The 16829-nt window shown below is 40.1% G+C and overlaps 7 protein-coding genes across 7 annotated transcripts; 4 read left to right on the top strand and 3 right to left on the bottom strand.

Annotated features, from left to right (window-relative positions):
• Positions 1–45: 45 nt before the first annotated feature.
• On the bottom strand, positions 46–816 carry RPL2_4 (60S ribosomal protein L2; the record flags this gene model as incomplete). The annotated part of the gene is made up of 3 exons (XM_064829083.1): positions 46–491; positions 543–678; positions 736–816. 3 exons carry the CDS (start codon positions 814–816, stop codon positions 46–48), a joined length of 663 nt encoding a protein of 220 aa, XP_064686285.1.
• A 1595-nt stretch (positions 817–2411) lies between these two features.
• ATC70_009855 (uncharacterized protein) lies at positions 2412–4426 on the top strand (the record flags this gene model as incomplete). Its single annotated transcript, XM_064829082.1, has 2 exons — positions 2412–2481; positions 2547–4426. 2 exons carry the CDS (start codon positions 2412–2414, stop codon positions 4424–4426), a joined length of 1950 nt encoding a protein of 649 aa, XP_064686284.1.
• An 89-nt stretch (positions 4427–4515) lies between these two features.
• On the bottom strand, positions 4516–6066 carry ELP2 (Elongator subunit elp2; the record flags this gene model as incomplete). Its single annotated transcript, XM_064829081.1, has 2 exons — positions 4516–5780; positions 5838–6066. 2 exons carry the CDS (start codon positions 6064–6066, stop codon positions 4516–4518), a joined length of 1494 nt encoding a protein of 497 aa, XP_064686283.1.
• An 831-nt stretch (positions 6067–6897) lies between these two features.
• On the top strand, positions 6898–7359 carry ATC70_009853 (uncharacterized protein; the record flags this gene model as incomplete). Its single annotated transcript, XM_064829080.1, has 4 exons — positions 6898–6950; positions 7006–7046; positions 7105–7218; positions 7277–7359. 4 exons carry the CDS (start codon positions 6898–6900, stop codon positions 7357–7359), a joined length of 291 nt encoding a protein of 96 aa, XP_064686282.1.
• Positions 7360–12195: 4836 nt separating this feature from the next.
• ATC70_009852 (Alkaline phosphatase) lies at positions 12196–12617 on the top strand (the record flags this gene model as incomplete). Its single annotated transcript, XM_064829079.1, has 2 exons — positions 12196–12248; positions 12308–12617. 2 exons carry the CDS (start codon positions 12196–12198, stop codon positions 12615–12617), a joined length of 363 nt encoding a protein of 120 aa, XP_064686281.1.
• Positions 12618–15212: 2595 nt separating this feature from the next.
• Positions 15213–15663, top strand: PHO88_2 (phosphate transporter (Pho88); the record flags this gene model as incomplete). Its single annotated transcript, XM_064829078.1, has 3 exons — positions 15213–15355; positions 15415–15527; positions 15581–15663. 3 exons carry the CDS (start codon positions 15213–15215, stop codon positions 15661–15663), a joined length of 339 nt encoding a protein of 112 aa, XP_064686280.1.
• A 90-nt stretch (positions 15664–15753) lies between these two features.
• On the bottom strand, positions 15754–16763 carry ATC70_009850 (uncharacterized protein; the record flags this gene model as incomplete). The annotated part of the gene is made up of 2 exons (XM_064829077.1): positions 15754–16592; positions 16652–16763. 2 exons carry the CDS (start codon positions 16761–16763, stop codon positions 15754–15756), a joined length of 951 nt encoding a protein of 316 aa, XP_064686279.1.
• Between the last annotated feature and the right edge of the window lie 66 nt (positions 16764–16829).

Below are 16829 nucleotides of genomic sequence, written 5' to 3'. Positions count from 1 at the left end.
CTGGAAACGATCAAAAGCATCAGGAGTATAGTAGAAATAACGCAATTAGAAGCCATTTCGTAGCCATGCCAGTGCTTCTTTCTCTGATATAGCTGAATAGCCAAATGCGTTGGCGGGAAAAGCATTCTGTTGTTGTTGCTGTTGTTGTTGTTGCTGTTGTTGTTGTTGCTGCTGTACTTGTTGTTGTTGCATTAACTGCTGCTTTAATAATAGCTGTTGTTGCTGTTCCAACTGTTGTTGAGCTTGCAACTCCTGCTTCAACTGCAACTGCTGTTGAGCCTGTTGTTGCGCCTGTTGCTGAGCGGCCTGCTGTGCATGATGTTGAACAGCCTGTTGTTGCAATAATTGCTGTTGTAATTGCTGCTGTAAAAGTATTTGCTGCTGTTGTTGGTAGTGCTGTGCCAAGAGTTGCTGTGCCAAATCTGGTTCTTGTTGCATTGGAGGAGGAGGAGGAGGTGGTGGTGGTGGTTGTGAATGAGCAGCAGTTTTCACTAAATGAATCGTGTCAATAACACAGCTGGCAACCATTGCGCCATATCTACCTGGAGCTTCTGTTGCTGTTACTCTCTGTAACGCTTCAGCGAGTGCTTCTCTCTCTTTTTCTAATGCCAATTCTTTTTCTTTGTTAATTTTTGCCTGTTCTATTTGTCGCATCTCTTCTTGCTGCTCTTTTTGTGTCTAGATGATGGATTGTGTCAACCATCAGTATAGATAGGTGGCTTCAAGATACTTTACCACTAGCTCGTTCTTTTCTCTGTACTTTTCTAAGCGATCTTTGAGTTGATATATATGTTGTTTGGACACTTGAGTTGGCATAATGATTCAAAAATGATGATATAAAATGAAAAAATGATTTTGAATGGCTGGAATGGCTGGAATGGCTGATGTGATTGTTGAAAATGATGGCTGTTGTCGAAATCGCTCAAACGTCCTACCTCTCCTGAAACTAATGGTCTGCAAGCGCCTTGATGGACATGATAAGATCAAAAGATTGGGAAATTTGTTGTCCACAATCACCACGATTCCCCCCCCCATGATTACCCCACAACCTTATCCCACAGTACAACTTACAATACCTTAACGGTGAATAATATCATAATATAATAAATACCCAGTCCCTAGAAACTTTTACAACTCTAATACGACAATTGAATTCCCAGGCATTTGTCAGGAAACCAACCGAAGAGTCGGAATGCTCATCGTAACGTAATAAATTTATGATCCCTTACACTTTTAAAGCCTCAAAAAAGGAAAGGAGCTGACCTAACAAGTATTTTGATAGACTGGCATCATTAAATATAGAATGCAAGGAAAAAAGCATGGCTAACGATAGTGCTATGTAACCTGCTATCTACTTTTTATACGTTGCAAAGGCATCTATTACAGTATTGCCTTCATCATGAAAAGGGCATTGAGTTTGCCAGCCGGCCCCATCAGCCGTCAAAATCAATTTAAACCCAAAACATTTATTCTACTCAAGATTGGTCCAATTGTGTCAACTTTCGACTTGATCGAACTATCTTTTGATATTCGACTATATAAACTGTGGTGCTCATCCGATGCTGCCTAATACATTCTTGGAGTACTTTTTCAAGGCGCATCCAATGGTACCATGTAAAATAGATTATTTGAATAAACTTAGCGAACAATTTACGAAAACATGGAAAGAGGTTTCTGGGCAAATTGTCGAGATTTTACATATCAAAGTCCCATAAAGACGATTTCAGAGGTTGCTTTAGTTGGTTCTCACCGAAGTGAAACAAAGGTAGAGAGCCATCCGAAGCATAAACGCTCGTATGAATATAAATAAATGTTTCACACTCTTTCCCTCTCTCTGTTCAAATCAAGCAATGCACTGTGGTAAAGATGCACGCATAAGTATTTTTCCATCAACACTCGGCTTCTTGGGAACAGTTTTCGCAATGTGTAAAATCGTTCAGATCCATTATGACACAAAAAAGCCAAATTCGCCAAATTTAACTATATAAGCTGTCATTGCATTACTGTCAGTGATGCCTCATCATATGAAGGGAAGTCGACTATAGTGCTCAAGGCAATAATCGTGCAAGTGCACTCACCATCATCCAAGTAGTCATACCTTGAGAGAGCTTAATCTGACCATGTTGGTGAAACGAAGGCTGTTGCTTATCTCTTCACAAGCACTAAAAAGGGCTATAAACCTGATTTCTCGAGCAGATGTTTTCAACTCTCCAACCAGGCCAAACAGCCAGCTGTCAAATGTATGTCTCCGAGTTGATGTGATACGCTTTATTGCTTATTGTAGCAAGTTGCAATTAGAACGAAATTTTAGCTTGTGTTCTTAATGTTTCCGAGCAACATATACAAAAAACAAGTGCTTGTCAAAATGAACTATCTTCTTTAGTTTTCCTCATTATTCCTCATATACAAAAATGTTAAAATATTGGATTTATAGTTTAGTCTTGTTCTACTTTATCTTGATTGCCCGTGCCACTGATTCAGGTAAGAAGGCAATACCTCATTCAATCTGCCTTGTATTTTTACTCACTCTTTCTCTTATGCAACAGCGGAAGACTGTGACGAAGACGATTTAGAGTGTTTGGAAGACTTCACTACAACCACATCAGCCTCCTTCATCACATCCAGCTCATCTTCATTTGGAGAACCTCTCTCCACTGTATCAGCAGCTGAAACGCCTGATGTGCTGTCTGATTTCCATGAAGCTAAACTAGTCAACCCGAAGCTAGATCCCAATCATCCCGGTGGAAGTATAGAGCGACTACCAGCTAAACAAGATGAAGAGCAAGCCGGCTCAGTGCAAGATAAATACAATCAAGATCGAGATATTGACTCTGGCTCTGCTGGTCTGGGAGAGACCATTGACGAATCCACAGCCACTGGCCTAAGCAAAGTCGAAGCAGGTGTGCTTAGTGTGTGTGGTATACTGGTGGTCGCTGGTATTGCAGTGGGCATCTTTGTTTGGAAGAATACAACCAAAAGACGTAATCTCCGAGATCGAGACACGTCAATGGCAGATCTCGAATATAACCATGATTTAGATATGAGCGGTGGTGATCCCATAGCAGTAAAGAACACCACCACTACTATTATGCCTAAAGCCGCCTTGGAACCCTCCATCAAATCACAGCAACGGCTCAATGACGATATGCAATCTGTCAAATCCAACACGACCAACAACTCGGAAAGCTTGGCTATGATCCAAAAGCAATTGCAGCAGGAACTGGAAGAAGAAGAGCGCTTACAACTGCAACAACTCAAGCAACAACCTATAATTAATCTCACTTTACCAGCATTTGAGCGCGATGAAGATGATTTCTTGACTAGCTGGGAGCAACGCAACAGCAAACCAAGCACAAGTAATACCAACCCACCACAACAAATTTCCGAGCAACTGCAACCTCAATCCTCATTTCAGTTACCCAAATTAGAGCACACACTATTCACTTCCGAAAATGCCATTATTTCCGTCAATAAGACGCAAGCAGTAGAAATTGTCTATGGTGAAACAGAAGAAGATGGTATCATTCAACCCAACAGCATAGCAGCAGCTCAAGTTGCCTCCACATATCATACACCTGATATTGGCAAAGAGTATGAAATGGCCTACTTGTCTCCCGGTTTGCAATCCAATACAGCCACCTCAAGACCCTCTGCAGCAGATCCCTTGTATAATCCCACTGCCATCACATATCCCTTGCAAAAGTTTTTGAACACACCAACACAAAGCTTCAAGTCGCCTGTTCAGATTCCTGTTGAACTGGGCGGTAACCAGGAAGAAGAGGAAGAAGAAGAAGAGGATGATCCAGTGGAAAATGCCTTCGACAGATTGCCGGTGGACAAGGACGTATTTGGAGCTACCTACGACAGCATGATTGAACACCCAGCAGCGTCGTCTTCAGTGTATAATATGAGTCAACAGCTCAAAAAGATCTTTCGCTACCCAGAAAACGCTGAACCAACCTCCTCAACAACACCCCACACAGCCATGATCGACATTGACCTGAACGATACTTCCAACACTACTACATCAAAGAGCCAACGCGCACTAGAAAAGTCTCCCTTAAAGGAAACCAAACCCGGTAAGCAGCCATTTTTGAGCCCACTTGATTTACCTGACGACCAATATATCCCCATGCGTGATGCAGCTGGACCACCTTTAGTATCGCGAGCCCAAGTGCTGGCAGATCCTGTGCGAAGATTGGGTCAAGATGAAATTGCCTTGTGGGAGCAAAATCGCAGGAAAAAGGAGCTGAAACGACTCTCATATGAAATGTGGAATGAACAAATATTGAGAGATCAAATTGAAGAAAACGACAGAAAACATATTGCCAGCTACTATGGCACAGCAATGACAGCAGTGTTAGCAACAGCGACAACAACATCACCATCATCAGAACAAGAGCAAAACGATAAAATGATTCCATGATTCTTTTCAAGCATACAACGTATTATATAATAAACACCATTTTATTTACAATAGGTGGCGAGTAATAGTGGTAGTAGTAGTAGTAGCAATCAATGAAACTCCCGCAGATCAAAGACAATCAAGGTGCCCTTCTCTGTTCCAAAGCACAAGATCTCTTCTTGCGGCGAGACAGCAGATGATACGACTGTACTGTCAAAGCCGCCCAACGTGGTGCACTTTTTTGGCGATTTCAAATCCCAAATCATGGCTGTTCTATCTCCAGATGTTGTAATTAGTTTAGAATGTAATGTTGCAGTAGTGATGGACCATATTGTGCCGCGATGAATATTAGGCGCCTCAATATAGGTCTTTTCTAGGCCAGGTATTGAATAGAGGGAAATAGTGGGATCAGACATGCCTGCATAAATAACGAACGGTGGGATACGGATGGGCTTTCTAGCAAGGAGGTAGGGATTGTTGTCAGCTGTTATTGTTGTCGTTGGCTTGGGTGTGGTGTGGACGGATTCATCATATACGGCCATGGCTGTAACGGGTCCATTCGTGCCCATGATGCTGTTGATTACTTGGGGCGAATCATCTAATATCGACTTTTTCAGGTCCCAGACAAACACATTGCGATCACTGGAGCCAGAGATGATGTAGCCTGCTTTGTTGTTTCTAACGGATGAGGAGTCTGCTTCAGATTGACAGTATTCTGGTGGAATCGATGCAGAGAATGCTAATGAAATGATGGTGTTTTCTTGTCCATGCAAAATACGAAGACATGTTTCTTTGGCCGTGTCCCAGATACGGATGGTGCGGTCTGTGGATCCACTGATGAGTAGTGTTTCGTTGTGTGTCATTTTGGGTGCAAATACGAGTGATGTAACTGGGCCTTCATGGCCTCTTAGGACGTTAATCTGTTCAAAGGTATGCATGTTGTGTATGGCGATGGTCATGTCAGAGGAGCCAGAGGCCAGCATATCTTGGTGATGCGCAAGACAGGCGACATGCTTGGTGTGCGCTTTTAATGCTGTGACATATTCGTTCGACTGAGCGTTCCAAACGTGTATAGATCCATCCAAATCGCCAGAGAACACACGTGTTATATCAGCCACTAGCAAGCTCAAGATGGGCCCTTTGCTAAAGTGTAATTCGTATCGTTTGCTTTGAAAGAGCTTCCAGTTCCTTGACGTTGTTAATGATCGTTTGAATGTGCTGAAAAAAGTGAGGGTGTTGTTGTTACTGTTGTCTTCATTCAACACAACGGTATCTGTTATCGTTGTTACGGGCATTGCAGCTACGATGCCATAGTCCTGACATATAGGCTTCCAGATACAATCATGAGTGGTCTTTCTATCCCATTCTTTAGATACTACAGAAGCCTACATTAGTCGAGCACACATCATGACATGTCAAATGGATGACTTGCCTAATCTCAACTGACATAATTCGTGTGGTGTAAAGTACTGGCATACCAAACTCAAAATGCTGATGGGCAGCTTCGCTATGATGTCGCAGGATCCAATTTGTTCAAGAAATTTTATCAGCTCTCTTCGTTCGTAAGCGTTCAATGCATTTCCCAATTTTGCTTTAATCAGCTCCAAATTCTTGGATCTACACACTTTCTTATTGCTAGGCTCTGCTGGCGGCTTAGGCATTTTTACATTATGTCCAAGCATTGAACGTTGGATGTTGAAAAGGTTTGTTCGAAAAAAAAAAAAAAAAAAAAAAAAAAAAAGGGGTTTAATAAAAAAAAAAAAAAAAAAAAAAAAAAAAAAAAAAGAAAAAAAAAAATAGTCGCCTTGAACGCTTGTGCGACTGATTGTTGCAGTTTTATTATCAAGTTTTGAACGATAAATGGGATGGAAGCAACCCAACTTGTTGGAAGTTTCTTCTCTTTTGATATACGGGCACTTTTAGAGGAGCAGAGTGGAAAATCTCATAATGCATGTCGAAATTTAAGCTTATAACCATTCCTCTTTGACGACATTTGAACGTGAGGAGGATTCTCATGTTTGATCGAGAAGCAAATGTTGCTTTAGAGGCATACGTCTGTCTGCTTAGTTCGTAGACTTCAGTGCAGCGTTACATGCTTGAACCATTTCATTGTTTTGTTGGTACATGAGATGTTTGGAGCACAAGATACCATGGACATGTAGATGTTCAAATGCTCCAATAAACATCTCAGCTATTCTACTCATTTACAATAATCATAGACCTTAATTTTCCGCTTGATGGCATCACTCCCGACATGTAAGCAGTTACGCTACAGTTTTAATGTTCTTTGAGCATCACTGTGGTAGTAATGTCAAACAGGAAATCCATTTACAGGTCGACGTCATGAATAAACCCACACCACTCTCTGTCCAAGCCCTCTCAAAAGCCCGTCTCTCCGGGGTAAATTGTGTGGATTTTATTTATTCCACATTTTGAATAACTCATCCCCTTAAACAAACATCTTACACCCCACTCTTTAATTATATATAACAATGTCTTCTGCCGCAGAGCCTTGGGAATACCCTGAACACAAGCAATTTGAACGGTGAGATTTTGATTTCAATGTCATTTGGTAAAATAGCTGACAATAGCAATGTTAGTGTCCCTACATTGGACCAGGTTGACCCCAACGATCGTAAAGGTAACAAAACACTCACAGACAGGCATCATCACCACAACATGCCTAACATGATCAATAGCTATCTACGCTGCTCGTAACCAAAAGATCCGTGATGACTGGGTCAAGGCTATGGAAGCTCGTATTATCAAGGAGAAATTAGACGAATGTTATAGAACTGAAGGTGTCAACCATTGTAGGTCTTTTTCAATGTGCTTTGACAAAAGATTCAATTGCTAACTATGCTACAACAGACAAGAGCTGCCGTGATTTGGCTGATATGTATCTTGCAACTATCAAGACACACAGAGTAGAAGGATTCCGCAAGAACGCATAAATCCCATTATTCTACTATTATACAACAAACCCAAAATCAATCGAAAATAAAGCACATTAGTTAAACGACGATACAACACATTTGATATTTGATTACAAGATGCCAACGTTGAATACTGCTTTTTCAGTGTTTACGAAGAGGATGTGTGATTGTGATTGAAAATACAGTCAATATGGATAATTGAATGAAACCAGATCGCCTTTTTGTCAAAAGACGCATCCTATTCATTCAATTGAATGCTGAATTCGCCGTTGGATTCAGATACCAGCTTCGTTTTGAGTGGTCCAAGATCAAGTTATAACATGTCTAGCGATTTGCAAATGACTGATTGCAATCCAATTTCTATTTTTATCAATGAAAATTCTCTACAAATGCGCTCAAAGGTAGATGGCCTGTCGGGTTTGAGAAGAAAATACTGCACTGGAAAGCGTTTGCTTGACATGGATGTGATTTCTGGGATTATAGTTTGTGGCGTATCTCTAAATCAATGCACTGCGCTATTGATCTATTTGGCGTCTATTTTCTTTATATTTTTTTTTTCTATAAAAAAACCTGCTGATGCAATGGTCGACAAGATGGAAAGTGCAGTATGAGGTATATTGATGGCCTGATCGTATGAGTTGTTAAAATCTGGAGCCACATCGCAGTTAGCAAGTGTCAGTTGTTTCAAACTGGGTGCATATCTGCCCAAATATTCCAAAGCTTCATGAGCAAGTATGACATTGATCATTGTTAGATTTTTGAGAAGTTGTAGCAGTTGGCCACTTTTGTTAATCTATGCTCAAGGATTACAATACTTAACCTTAAGTTTCCACCTTGCCGAGTTTGTCAACATTATAAAAGTGAAGGTCTTGTTGCAATGGAAGAGTAAACTCAAATTCTCAAGTTCCAGTTCTATCTACTATACATTGAAATTTCGCTTCGTAACTTTTCACTATTACTTGAAAGCCCTCCCATAAATGATCTGCAACTGTAAATTTGACTCTTCTAGCATGATCCATGTCTGAATAATTGGAAGAAATTTATACAAGGGCAGACAGTACAGTTGCAATACCTATAGCTGCTCAAAAGTACGCAAATCTCTGCGAAATTTGAATACATTTGACAGGTGGTTTCTCGAGTTAATTACTGTATTGCCTTCATGATGAGTTTGCTAGCCAGCCCCACCAGCCAAAATTAATTCAACCCCGGACTCATAGTCTGTCCAGATTGGCCAAGACTTAATGATTTTGAACTTGATTGAACTGTTTCAGCAGATTCGACTAAGGAAAATATGATAATCATCCTATGCTTCTCTAAGTTTTCTTAGAGCGATTTTCAAGGCGCATCCAATGGTAACAAGTGAGATAAATGATTTGAATAAACTTATCGAGTAATTTACGAAAACATGAAAAGAGGTTTCTGGGCAAATTGTCGAGATTTTACATATCAAAGTCCCATAAAGACGATTTTAGAGGTTGCTTTGGATCAGGAGAAACATTTTGATTTATTATATGCCTTAGTAAAAGTCTTCGTTTTAGAAGTCAAAAACGCGATCGTTTGATTTTCGATCAAAACCATGAGATACCCTTCATGCTTTTTGGTTGATTTTTGGCCATATTTTTTTTTGGTCCTCAAAAAGTTGAGCAAAGGTGTCAGAAAGTAACTTCTGGATGAGATCAATTGTTTGGTGCTATTCTGGCAATCTAAAACGGCCTTGAACGCAAGAAAACGCAGCTCAAATGCATTCATATTTTGCTGTAGCAGGGACACTAAGGAATAAAAAGGGGGAAATACCAGTATGCTGCTTGCCCGTATATGAAGTAGCTACGTGTATATAGTTGCAGAGCAGCACATAAGAATTGGATCCACAGATAATATGAAGGGTTTTCATGTGTAAGTGGAGGGTCAAAATAAGAGTAGCAGTGTTTTGATAAGATACGCATGGGCGATTGGTAGCGCGAGCTGTCGTTGCGTAAGTTGGTTCTCACCGAAGTGAAACAAAGGTAGAGAGCCATCCGAAGCATAAACACTCGTAATAGAAAAATAATAACGAATCAGTGTTTCGACACTGTTAACAGTAAAACTGCTAATTTAACAAGGCTTCTTCTCTATCTAAACTAAATTTTGCTTCTTTGTGTTTACTCTACAAAATGAGATCTCGTCTGCGTACATACTGCAATGTTTCCTTTCAAAAATTGTGTTTTCAACGAGTTTACAATGAGAAAAACACTAATGGTGGCGCACAAGAAGACGCTTATATGTGCCATTGTAGCAAAAACTTAGCATGGCGCGTTTGATTTTGGACAATTTGGTTGGTACTGACTTTTTCGGCTGTGTAGCGCCATGGAAGCGGGTGCTACAGCTTCACGTAGTAAGACATCAGATGATGAACAAACTACTATAGGTAAAATGTCGCAGATTCAGTAAACCAAGAAAATATATCAAAAGCAAACATACTTGTGTACAAGCTATATAACATCATTTGAATGCAGGGTATCGTTGGATGCGCATTTCAGTTCCGTATCAAGTTATGTAGCTAGTAGCATAACCTTTTTCGAAATCGTTTGACAACTTTCCTGCCTCGCACACCTTTCTCTCGCTTTTCGAAACTTTGGTTCCATTGCATCTCTACGATATTCTAAAGAGTTTGAAAACAAAGCACATGTCTTCCACTGAACAAATTCTTGTCTCAATCGGTTCCGCCCTTGCAAGCATTGAAATCTTCATCGGCAAACAGAACAGCATTAATCAAATGACTGAGAAGCGTTTTGACACCTTCGAGTCTCATTTCAATACCTTCGAGCACCGTTGATCACCGCTTTTCTATCATTGAAGCCTCTCTGAAGGATGTTATCAACATTCTCAAATCCCTTCCCTCTAAGGACTCCTCAGGTCATCACTCCAACCTTTTATTTGGCACTCCCGCCCATCAGCCACTTCGTCATGCCTCCATCTCTGACGAACCCAAACCCAAATGTGTTATTCACGCGTATAACTGTTCCTGAACGAATCACAATATCGTAGATTGAACTCAGTAATAAACTATGCACATATGAAGCATATGTAAATAAACTTTATCGACATCATGTAAACGATAACAAACCATGATATTCACATAAGCTAAGTTTCAGTAAGCTATTCTTTATATGTCAAAAGATAATAGCAGATAAGGAATGTAAGTAATTAACGTTGTCAAGAGCAACTAAAGGTATTTAGACTGATAATTCATACCTGAAATAATTACCATTTAGCATAAGTGAGGATTGACACTAAAACTTAGTATGAGAACACCATTCTAGACGGGTGTGTAAGCAATCCATAAATCATACATATAAATAGCAGTAGACATTCATTCTTCCCTTTCCTCTTCATCTGATTCTTACTGAAAGTAAACCTACATCCATTCTCACGTACTTTTCAGATTTACAACAAGGTATCATGAATTTCTGTTTAGTCCATCTTGATACGTGATTTCATTGCTTTTTCCTACTCATCGTGCTAAAGCCGACCAATTAGTGCGTCCAATAACAGCCATTTCTCGCTATTGAATATGGGTGCTTAACATTGTGCATAGATTCTAAGCCTAGTTTCACGACTAGATGTGCCATCTCTGTTGTGAACAACCACCGAAAGTGTCCTGCTAACCTGATAAACATCTCGTTCGATCTGAGCATGTTGTTAGATTCAAATTTACATACTAGCATTAATGCGCAAATCTTGAATTTACTGTAATCAATCGCGCATTTCAGAAAGAAAAATTTAGTTTTAGAATTAGAATCAAAACATCTATCACTTAGAAACTAAGTGCCGTACAATGCAGAACATCTGGGTCATCAGACAGGACTGTAATCTACTTACACCTTTGGCAACGCAGCCTACTACGTCCACTTTTTAGGTCGAATCTTGTTCAAAGCTAGCCATTTTCAAGCACGAATAACTCATGCTACAAAGCGTTTTGGGCGCTTGAAATAGCACCAAATAACACTTCTTGGCTACACCTTACTTACTGATGCTTTATCTCAATTTTTTTAGGTCATTGCAAATTCATGAAAATCCTCATTTTTTCATGAGTATTTGTAAAGGAAAATTCTTGAAAATCAAACGATCGCGTTTTTCACCCCAAAAGTGAAGACTTTTCCTATGATACATATTAGGTCAAATTAATCGTAAAGATGAAATGCAACATTAGAAGCTCTTTCTATGAGGCTTACGTATGCTAGATCTTGACATGTTCACAGAAAACCTGTTTTCATATTTTTACAAATTGCTCATTATTTTCGGCCTAAAAGTTGGATGCAATCAACACTATTCGATGCGGCTTTTTTAGTTCTGTAAAAATGTATTAGAAAGTAAGGTGTCTCGACGACAACTTTCATAGTCAAATTTAGCAAAAGCATTTAAAGGATGTGAGATCAAGTCAAGTTTGAACACGAAAATACCACTGCACAATTTCAAATTAAATTGCCGCAATTACGGCTGCTACGGCAGAAGACTGAGACCAAATCTACTGGTCATGACGTCGGATAGGGCGCCCTCTCATTTTTCCATACCATCGCTTTTTATCCTTTTTGCAAAACACGTTTAGTATCAAACCATACCTGTTTTGGGACCCTTTTGATTGAAAATAACACTCTAGCTTCTGATAACACGGCCTTGCACAGTCAAAAGTACTTGATACTGCTTCTTTGAAGTGGAATACAGTAAGTACCATTCGATAACGAGCACAGAAAGATGTAGAACAAGCACTAATCGAATTTGTTTATTAGGTTTCGATAGTTTTTTTTTGCCTGTTTGACGTGGGTGCTGCTGCCATCACTTCTCTGCTATATTTGCTGTCTGCTTTTTTGGTCTATTATGTCTGGTAGCGGCTTCTTGATCCCTATCTCGGGCGGTTGTTTCGTTAATCTGTCTGGTCTCTGGTGCCACTCGTTCTTCGGTTTTTCTACGCTGTTGTTGTTGCTGCTAGTATTGCTGCTGGTGTTACTTCTGATCTTGCTTCTGGTCTTGCTTTTGGTCTTACTGATGGTCTTGCTTCTGGTCTTGCTTCTGGTCTTGCTTCTGGTCTTGCTTCTGGTCTTACTGATGGACTTGCTTCTGGTCTTACTGATGGTCGTACTGATGGTCTTACTGATGGTCTGGCTTCTGGTGTTGCTGCTGGTGTTGCTGCTGCTGCTAATACAGTCTTTTCTGGTCTACTGTCTCTGGTGCATGCTCGTTCTGTGGTGTCGCTCGTTCCTCGGTTTTTTTTACGGTGCTGGTGTTACTGCTGCTGCTGATAATATGGTCTTCTTTGATCTACTGTGTTTGGTGCATGCTCATTGTCTGGTCTACCTCTGGTGATTGTGTATCCTCTGGTCTGTCTGTGGCTGTGGTAAGTCGTAAGTATCTTATTTCTTCTGGTAGCAATAATATAAAACTTCTTTGAACGCTTATATTATTGCTTCCTTTCTCGTGATAATGCATTCATGATGTTTGCCTTGTTGCGCTTTTTTCTTCTTCTTTTTCTTTTGTTGGTAGTGTTTCCTCTGTAGCTTTACATGAAACAGCATTAGTCATTATGTTGTAGCGCAAACTTATGATACCACTGTTGCTTTTGCAGTTGTGCGTATGTGTGTCATGTTGCTTTACATCCGACTATTGCTACCATGCACGTTGCTCATGCATGCATTTTTCTTGCAACAGCAACGAGCTTTTTTAAACATCTTTGATGTTGTGTTTGTTATGCTTTTCTTTGACTCGCTTTGTGTGAGTGTCTCTTTTTTATCTACATACTACTATACTCTTATAGTATTATGTTCTTTTCTTTTTTCTTTTATGATTATTATGTTTCTTTTGAAGCATACCTTTTTTTTACGTTGTGTGGATATGCCTATCATTGAAGCTCAACAAGACTCTATCCGAGGCTAAGAGGTAGATAGGCTGCCTCCATTTGGTTATCGCTACTTACTTTAGTGATGATTGAAGGTCTCAATGCCTGAATTTAAAGCTAGGTGGTGTAAGTAAGGCATGCTCTAGCACCTGGGGGAAATTTGATGATAGTAACAGCTATATTGCTATATAGCGGAGCTTAAAATTTTGCCTCACATCAAAACAGGGGGAAACCCTCGCAAAAATTTTTTTAGGTTAGCGGAGTTTTCAAGCAATTTGATTGGCTCAGAGGTTCAGGGACCGAAGGATTCTAGCTAGTTGATTTCCTATTGATTTGTCAAGCATTATTTTGTATATTGTAATAAAAACATATCCGAATAGTAGACGCAATTTGAATTCTTCTTTATGCAATAACAAGATAAGGTGTAGTAGTTTCATCTGGCATCCGCGCAAAGTTTTATGTGAGGAATGCCTTTTAATGCATTTATTATGTGAGAAAAGTCATACACTACTGTAGATATCGCAGTACACTCCTAAAAAAAGCCAAAAGTATGATTCATACTGCTGTCAGGAGAATAAGAGCTCTCAATATGTTTAACCATACCGCCATATTATTATTCAGAAACAAGTTACTGCTTTCTAATCGAAATCATTGGAGCCCTATCGTTGACCGTTCTAGAAGGTATGGTCATTGTGGCAGATGATGAGGAGGGAGATTAAGTGCCATCTAATGAATTAGCTTGCTGAGGGGTAGCACGGACGGTGACATTGTTGAATTCTTTCGAATAACAGTTTAGGATTACAAGGATGCTTTATTTTTTCTGATTTGTAGCCTGTTTTTGTTGTCTCGCAGCAGACGACTTTCAATGACGGCGCGCGACGTGTCCAATAGACGGCGCAAGATTGTGAATAAAGAAGAGTGCCTCAATAGTTAAATTTAAATAAATAAATAAAAGAAGGATAATATACAGTAGTAGAGCTAAATCAGCCAAGTCAAATCTGTCTATGAAACGAGCACTAAATTTGTAATTGTCCCACTAATAAAGAATAAGAAATATAATAGATAGAAGATAGACTAATAGAAAGTAAGCAAAGTATAATGAATAATCAAATAACCAATTCTGCTATTGTACAATATGGAGATTTTTCAAAGTGTCCCAAAGGAGCCAATAGTTATGCCATTCACAGGTTAAAATCATCGATTGATTTAAGAGACTGACTCAACATAAATGCTACGTCTATCACCAGCTCCTCAGCCGCTATGATGATGATACTTTGTTATTAGTAGTATTTTGTTACAGATGGTGGTTAAATGATGACAAAAGAGATCTGGTCGAGCATTGCTGAGGCTAATGTGGTTGCTATGCTGGCAATTGTATCGTTTCTAAAACCTTCTTGAGTTTTTTTTTTTTTTTTTTTTTGTTTTGTTATCATCATGACCACGACAACTTTCGCCCCGATCATCATCTCTTCTGTCATTACTACCAGCGGCGACGCTGCCAACAATGCCTTTTTCATAAACCTGATCATTTATTTACATGTGGTTTTAGTGACATCCCTTCAGTTGTCAAAAAACGGTAAAACGACCAATTTGTTGCATCAAAGTACCAGGCAATAGCTTACGGCAAATTCCTTGACTCGAGAATAGATAGGTAATGTGTGATCTCTATCGCCGTATGCTGTTGTGTCAGAAATATCCAAGGGTGACCGTATTGCTCCAAACGCACCCATACTCATGAGGTAACTTTTATTACCATGTGTTCTAAATCAAAGCCAACATACACAGGCGGGAACAAGAAGCTTTGAGACACCTTGGCAGCAGTATTTTGGGTAATCAGGAGCTATGGATGGTGTTGGGTGAGTGCATACTCCACTTTATTGCATTTTTGTGACCGCAGGATACCCTTCAAACCTGTCGAAATGGCTCTTCACCCTTTCAATTTGAAGTCCCCTGGTCGATTTATTGCAATTTCTTTTTCACCATTTCCATATATTTATTCAGCATGTCATTAAGAGCAGCACAAAGCACACGAGAGATCTTGAAGCACTTGTCTTCAGGACCTGGTGCCGCCAAGTTACCTTCCAATGTGTCCAAAATTGCATTGACATTTGCATCCAAGGGAAAGAACGAGAGCGCAGGTGCTAGGTATGTACATTTGTCGGCTGGAATCCGTAGTCAGTGATAGTTGCTAACATTGATAATAGACACTTTTTACAAGAGAACCTTCCTCGCATCAGATACAACAACCCCAATATTGAGTACGAAGTCTACAAGACATTGGATACCTCCACCAAGCCCACCATTGCTGTTCATTTCTGTAAGTTGAGGCAGCATGTCGAATCTAGCTAATTCTAACCATTCTTTTTACAGCAAATGGCACTTCCAAAGTCATTGAGATCCCTCGAGTTCAATCCAATGTTATTGTTGATCAAGTGTTTGCTGCCACACCCTAAATAGATATCAAAAAACCCTCGCCGAAAAAGTAAACCATGTGTATATTAATCAAATAAACTCTTTTTTTTATATATATATATATAAATCATCTAAAATACATTGGAAATCACCTGAGATAAGCCAATAATGAACACTAATATACAGATGTCTTGTGAAAGACAAGTCCAAATCAAGCGATAGCGCAGAAAGATGGTAATGATGCTACCCAATGGATGAGGCAATTGAGTCGCCAATGTTGCAATGGTGGATGTGGGTGGCATGGTGCCCTGTTGATAGAACAATCGAGCTGATTGAAGGCCTAATTCGATTGTGATAAAGTACCAGAATAATGGCACATGGATAGCAGGATAGCTGGCTACAGAGGCATTACTAGACAGCAATGAAGCAAATCTTTCGGATCCAGCTCTGGTCCATTCTGTGTACACGGCGTAGAATCCCAACAAGATCATCATGATAAAGTGCAGCAGGTTCCAATACTTTTGTGATCTATCTATCTTTTGCTGCTCCTCTGTCATGGGTTGCTCTGCTCCTCCACCGCCTGCCATGGTAGCCAACAAAGCAGCAGGGTTGAATCCACCTTGTCCTCCTTGAGCGGCTGCTGCATTAGCAAATAGTTGCTGAAATGGGTCCATGTTGGATTGTTGTCCTTCAGCATGTAGGCTGTTGGCCATCAAAGCAGCTGCAGCAGGATTTCCTTCACTTCCTGGGATACCTGAAATACCACCAAACATGCTAGCAAACTGTTGGTTCATCATGGTGTTGATATCGTTCAAAGGTGGTGGTGCTCCTAATTCCTCGCTGGGATCATCGCTGTCTCTGCGCTGTGTACGGGATGAAAGTGGTGCATGGGTGGTGGCACTAGCAGGCTTGTTAATGGAGGACGTAGAGGGTGAGGGCGAAGGTGAGGGTGATGCAGAAGCACGGTTGGCTAAAGAGACGTACACGGGTTAAGCTTCCATGCAACAGCCCTTTTACAGATACACTTACGGAAGGCAGTGCCAGTGATTTTACCAAGACGGCTCTCTCCAGATTGTAAGATGCGCTGTTGACGCTTTTGTCTACGACGTTCAAGCTTTTCTTGCTCTGTTAATTCCACCATGCGTCTTTTTTGTTTAAATGTGAAAGAGAGAAGAAGAAAAAGAAACAGAAAAAAATGAAATCGGCG

Source organism: Mucor velutinosus (genome assembly GCF_035048745.1).
Source record: "Mucor velutinosus strain NIH1002 chromosome Unknown tig00001563, whole genome shotgun sequence".
Lineage (NCBI taxonomy): Eukaryota > Fungi > Mucoromycota > Mucoromycetes > Mucorales > Mucoraceae > Mucor > Mucor velutinosus.
The sequence above is the reverse complement of the archived record's forward strand: the minus strand, read 5'-3'. Positions and strand labels throughout refer to the sequence as shown.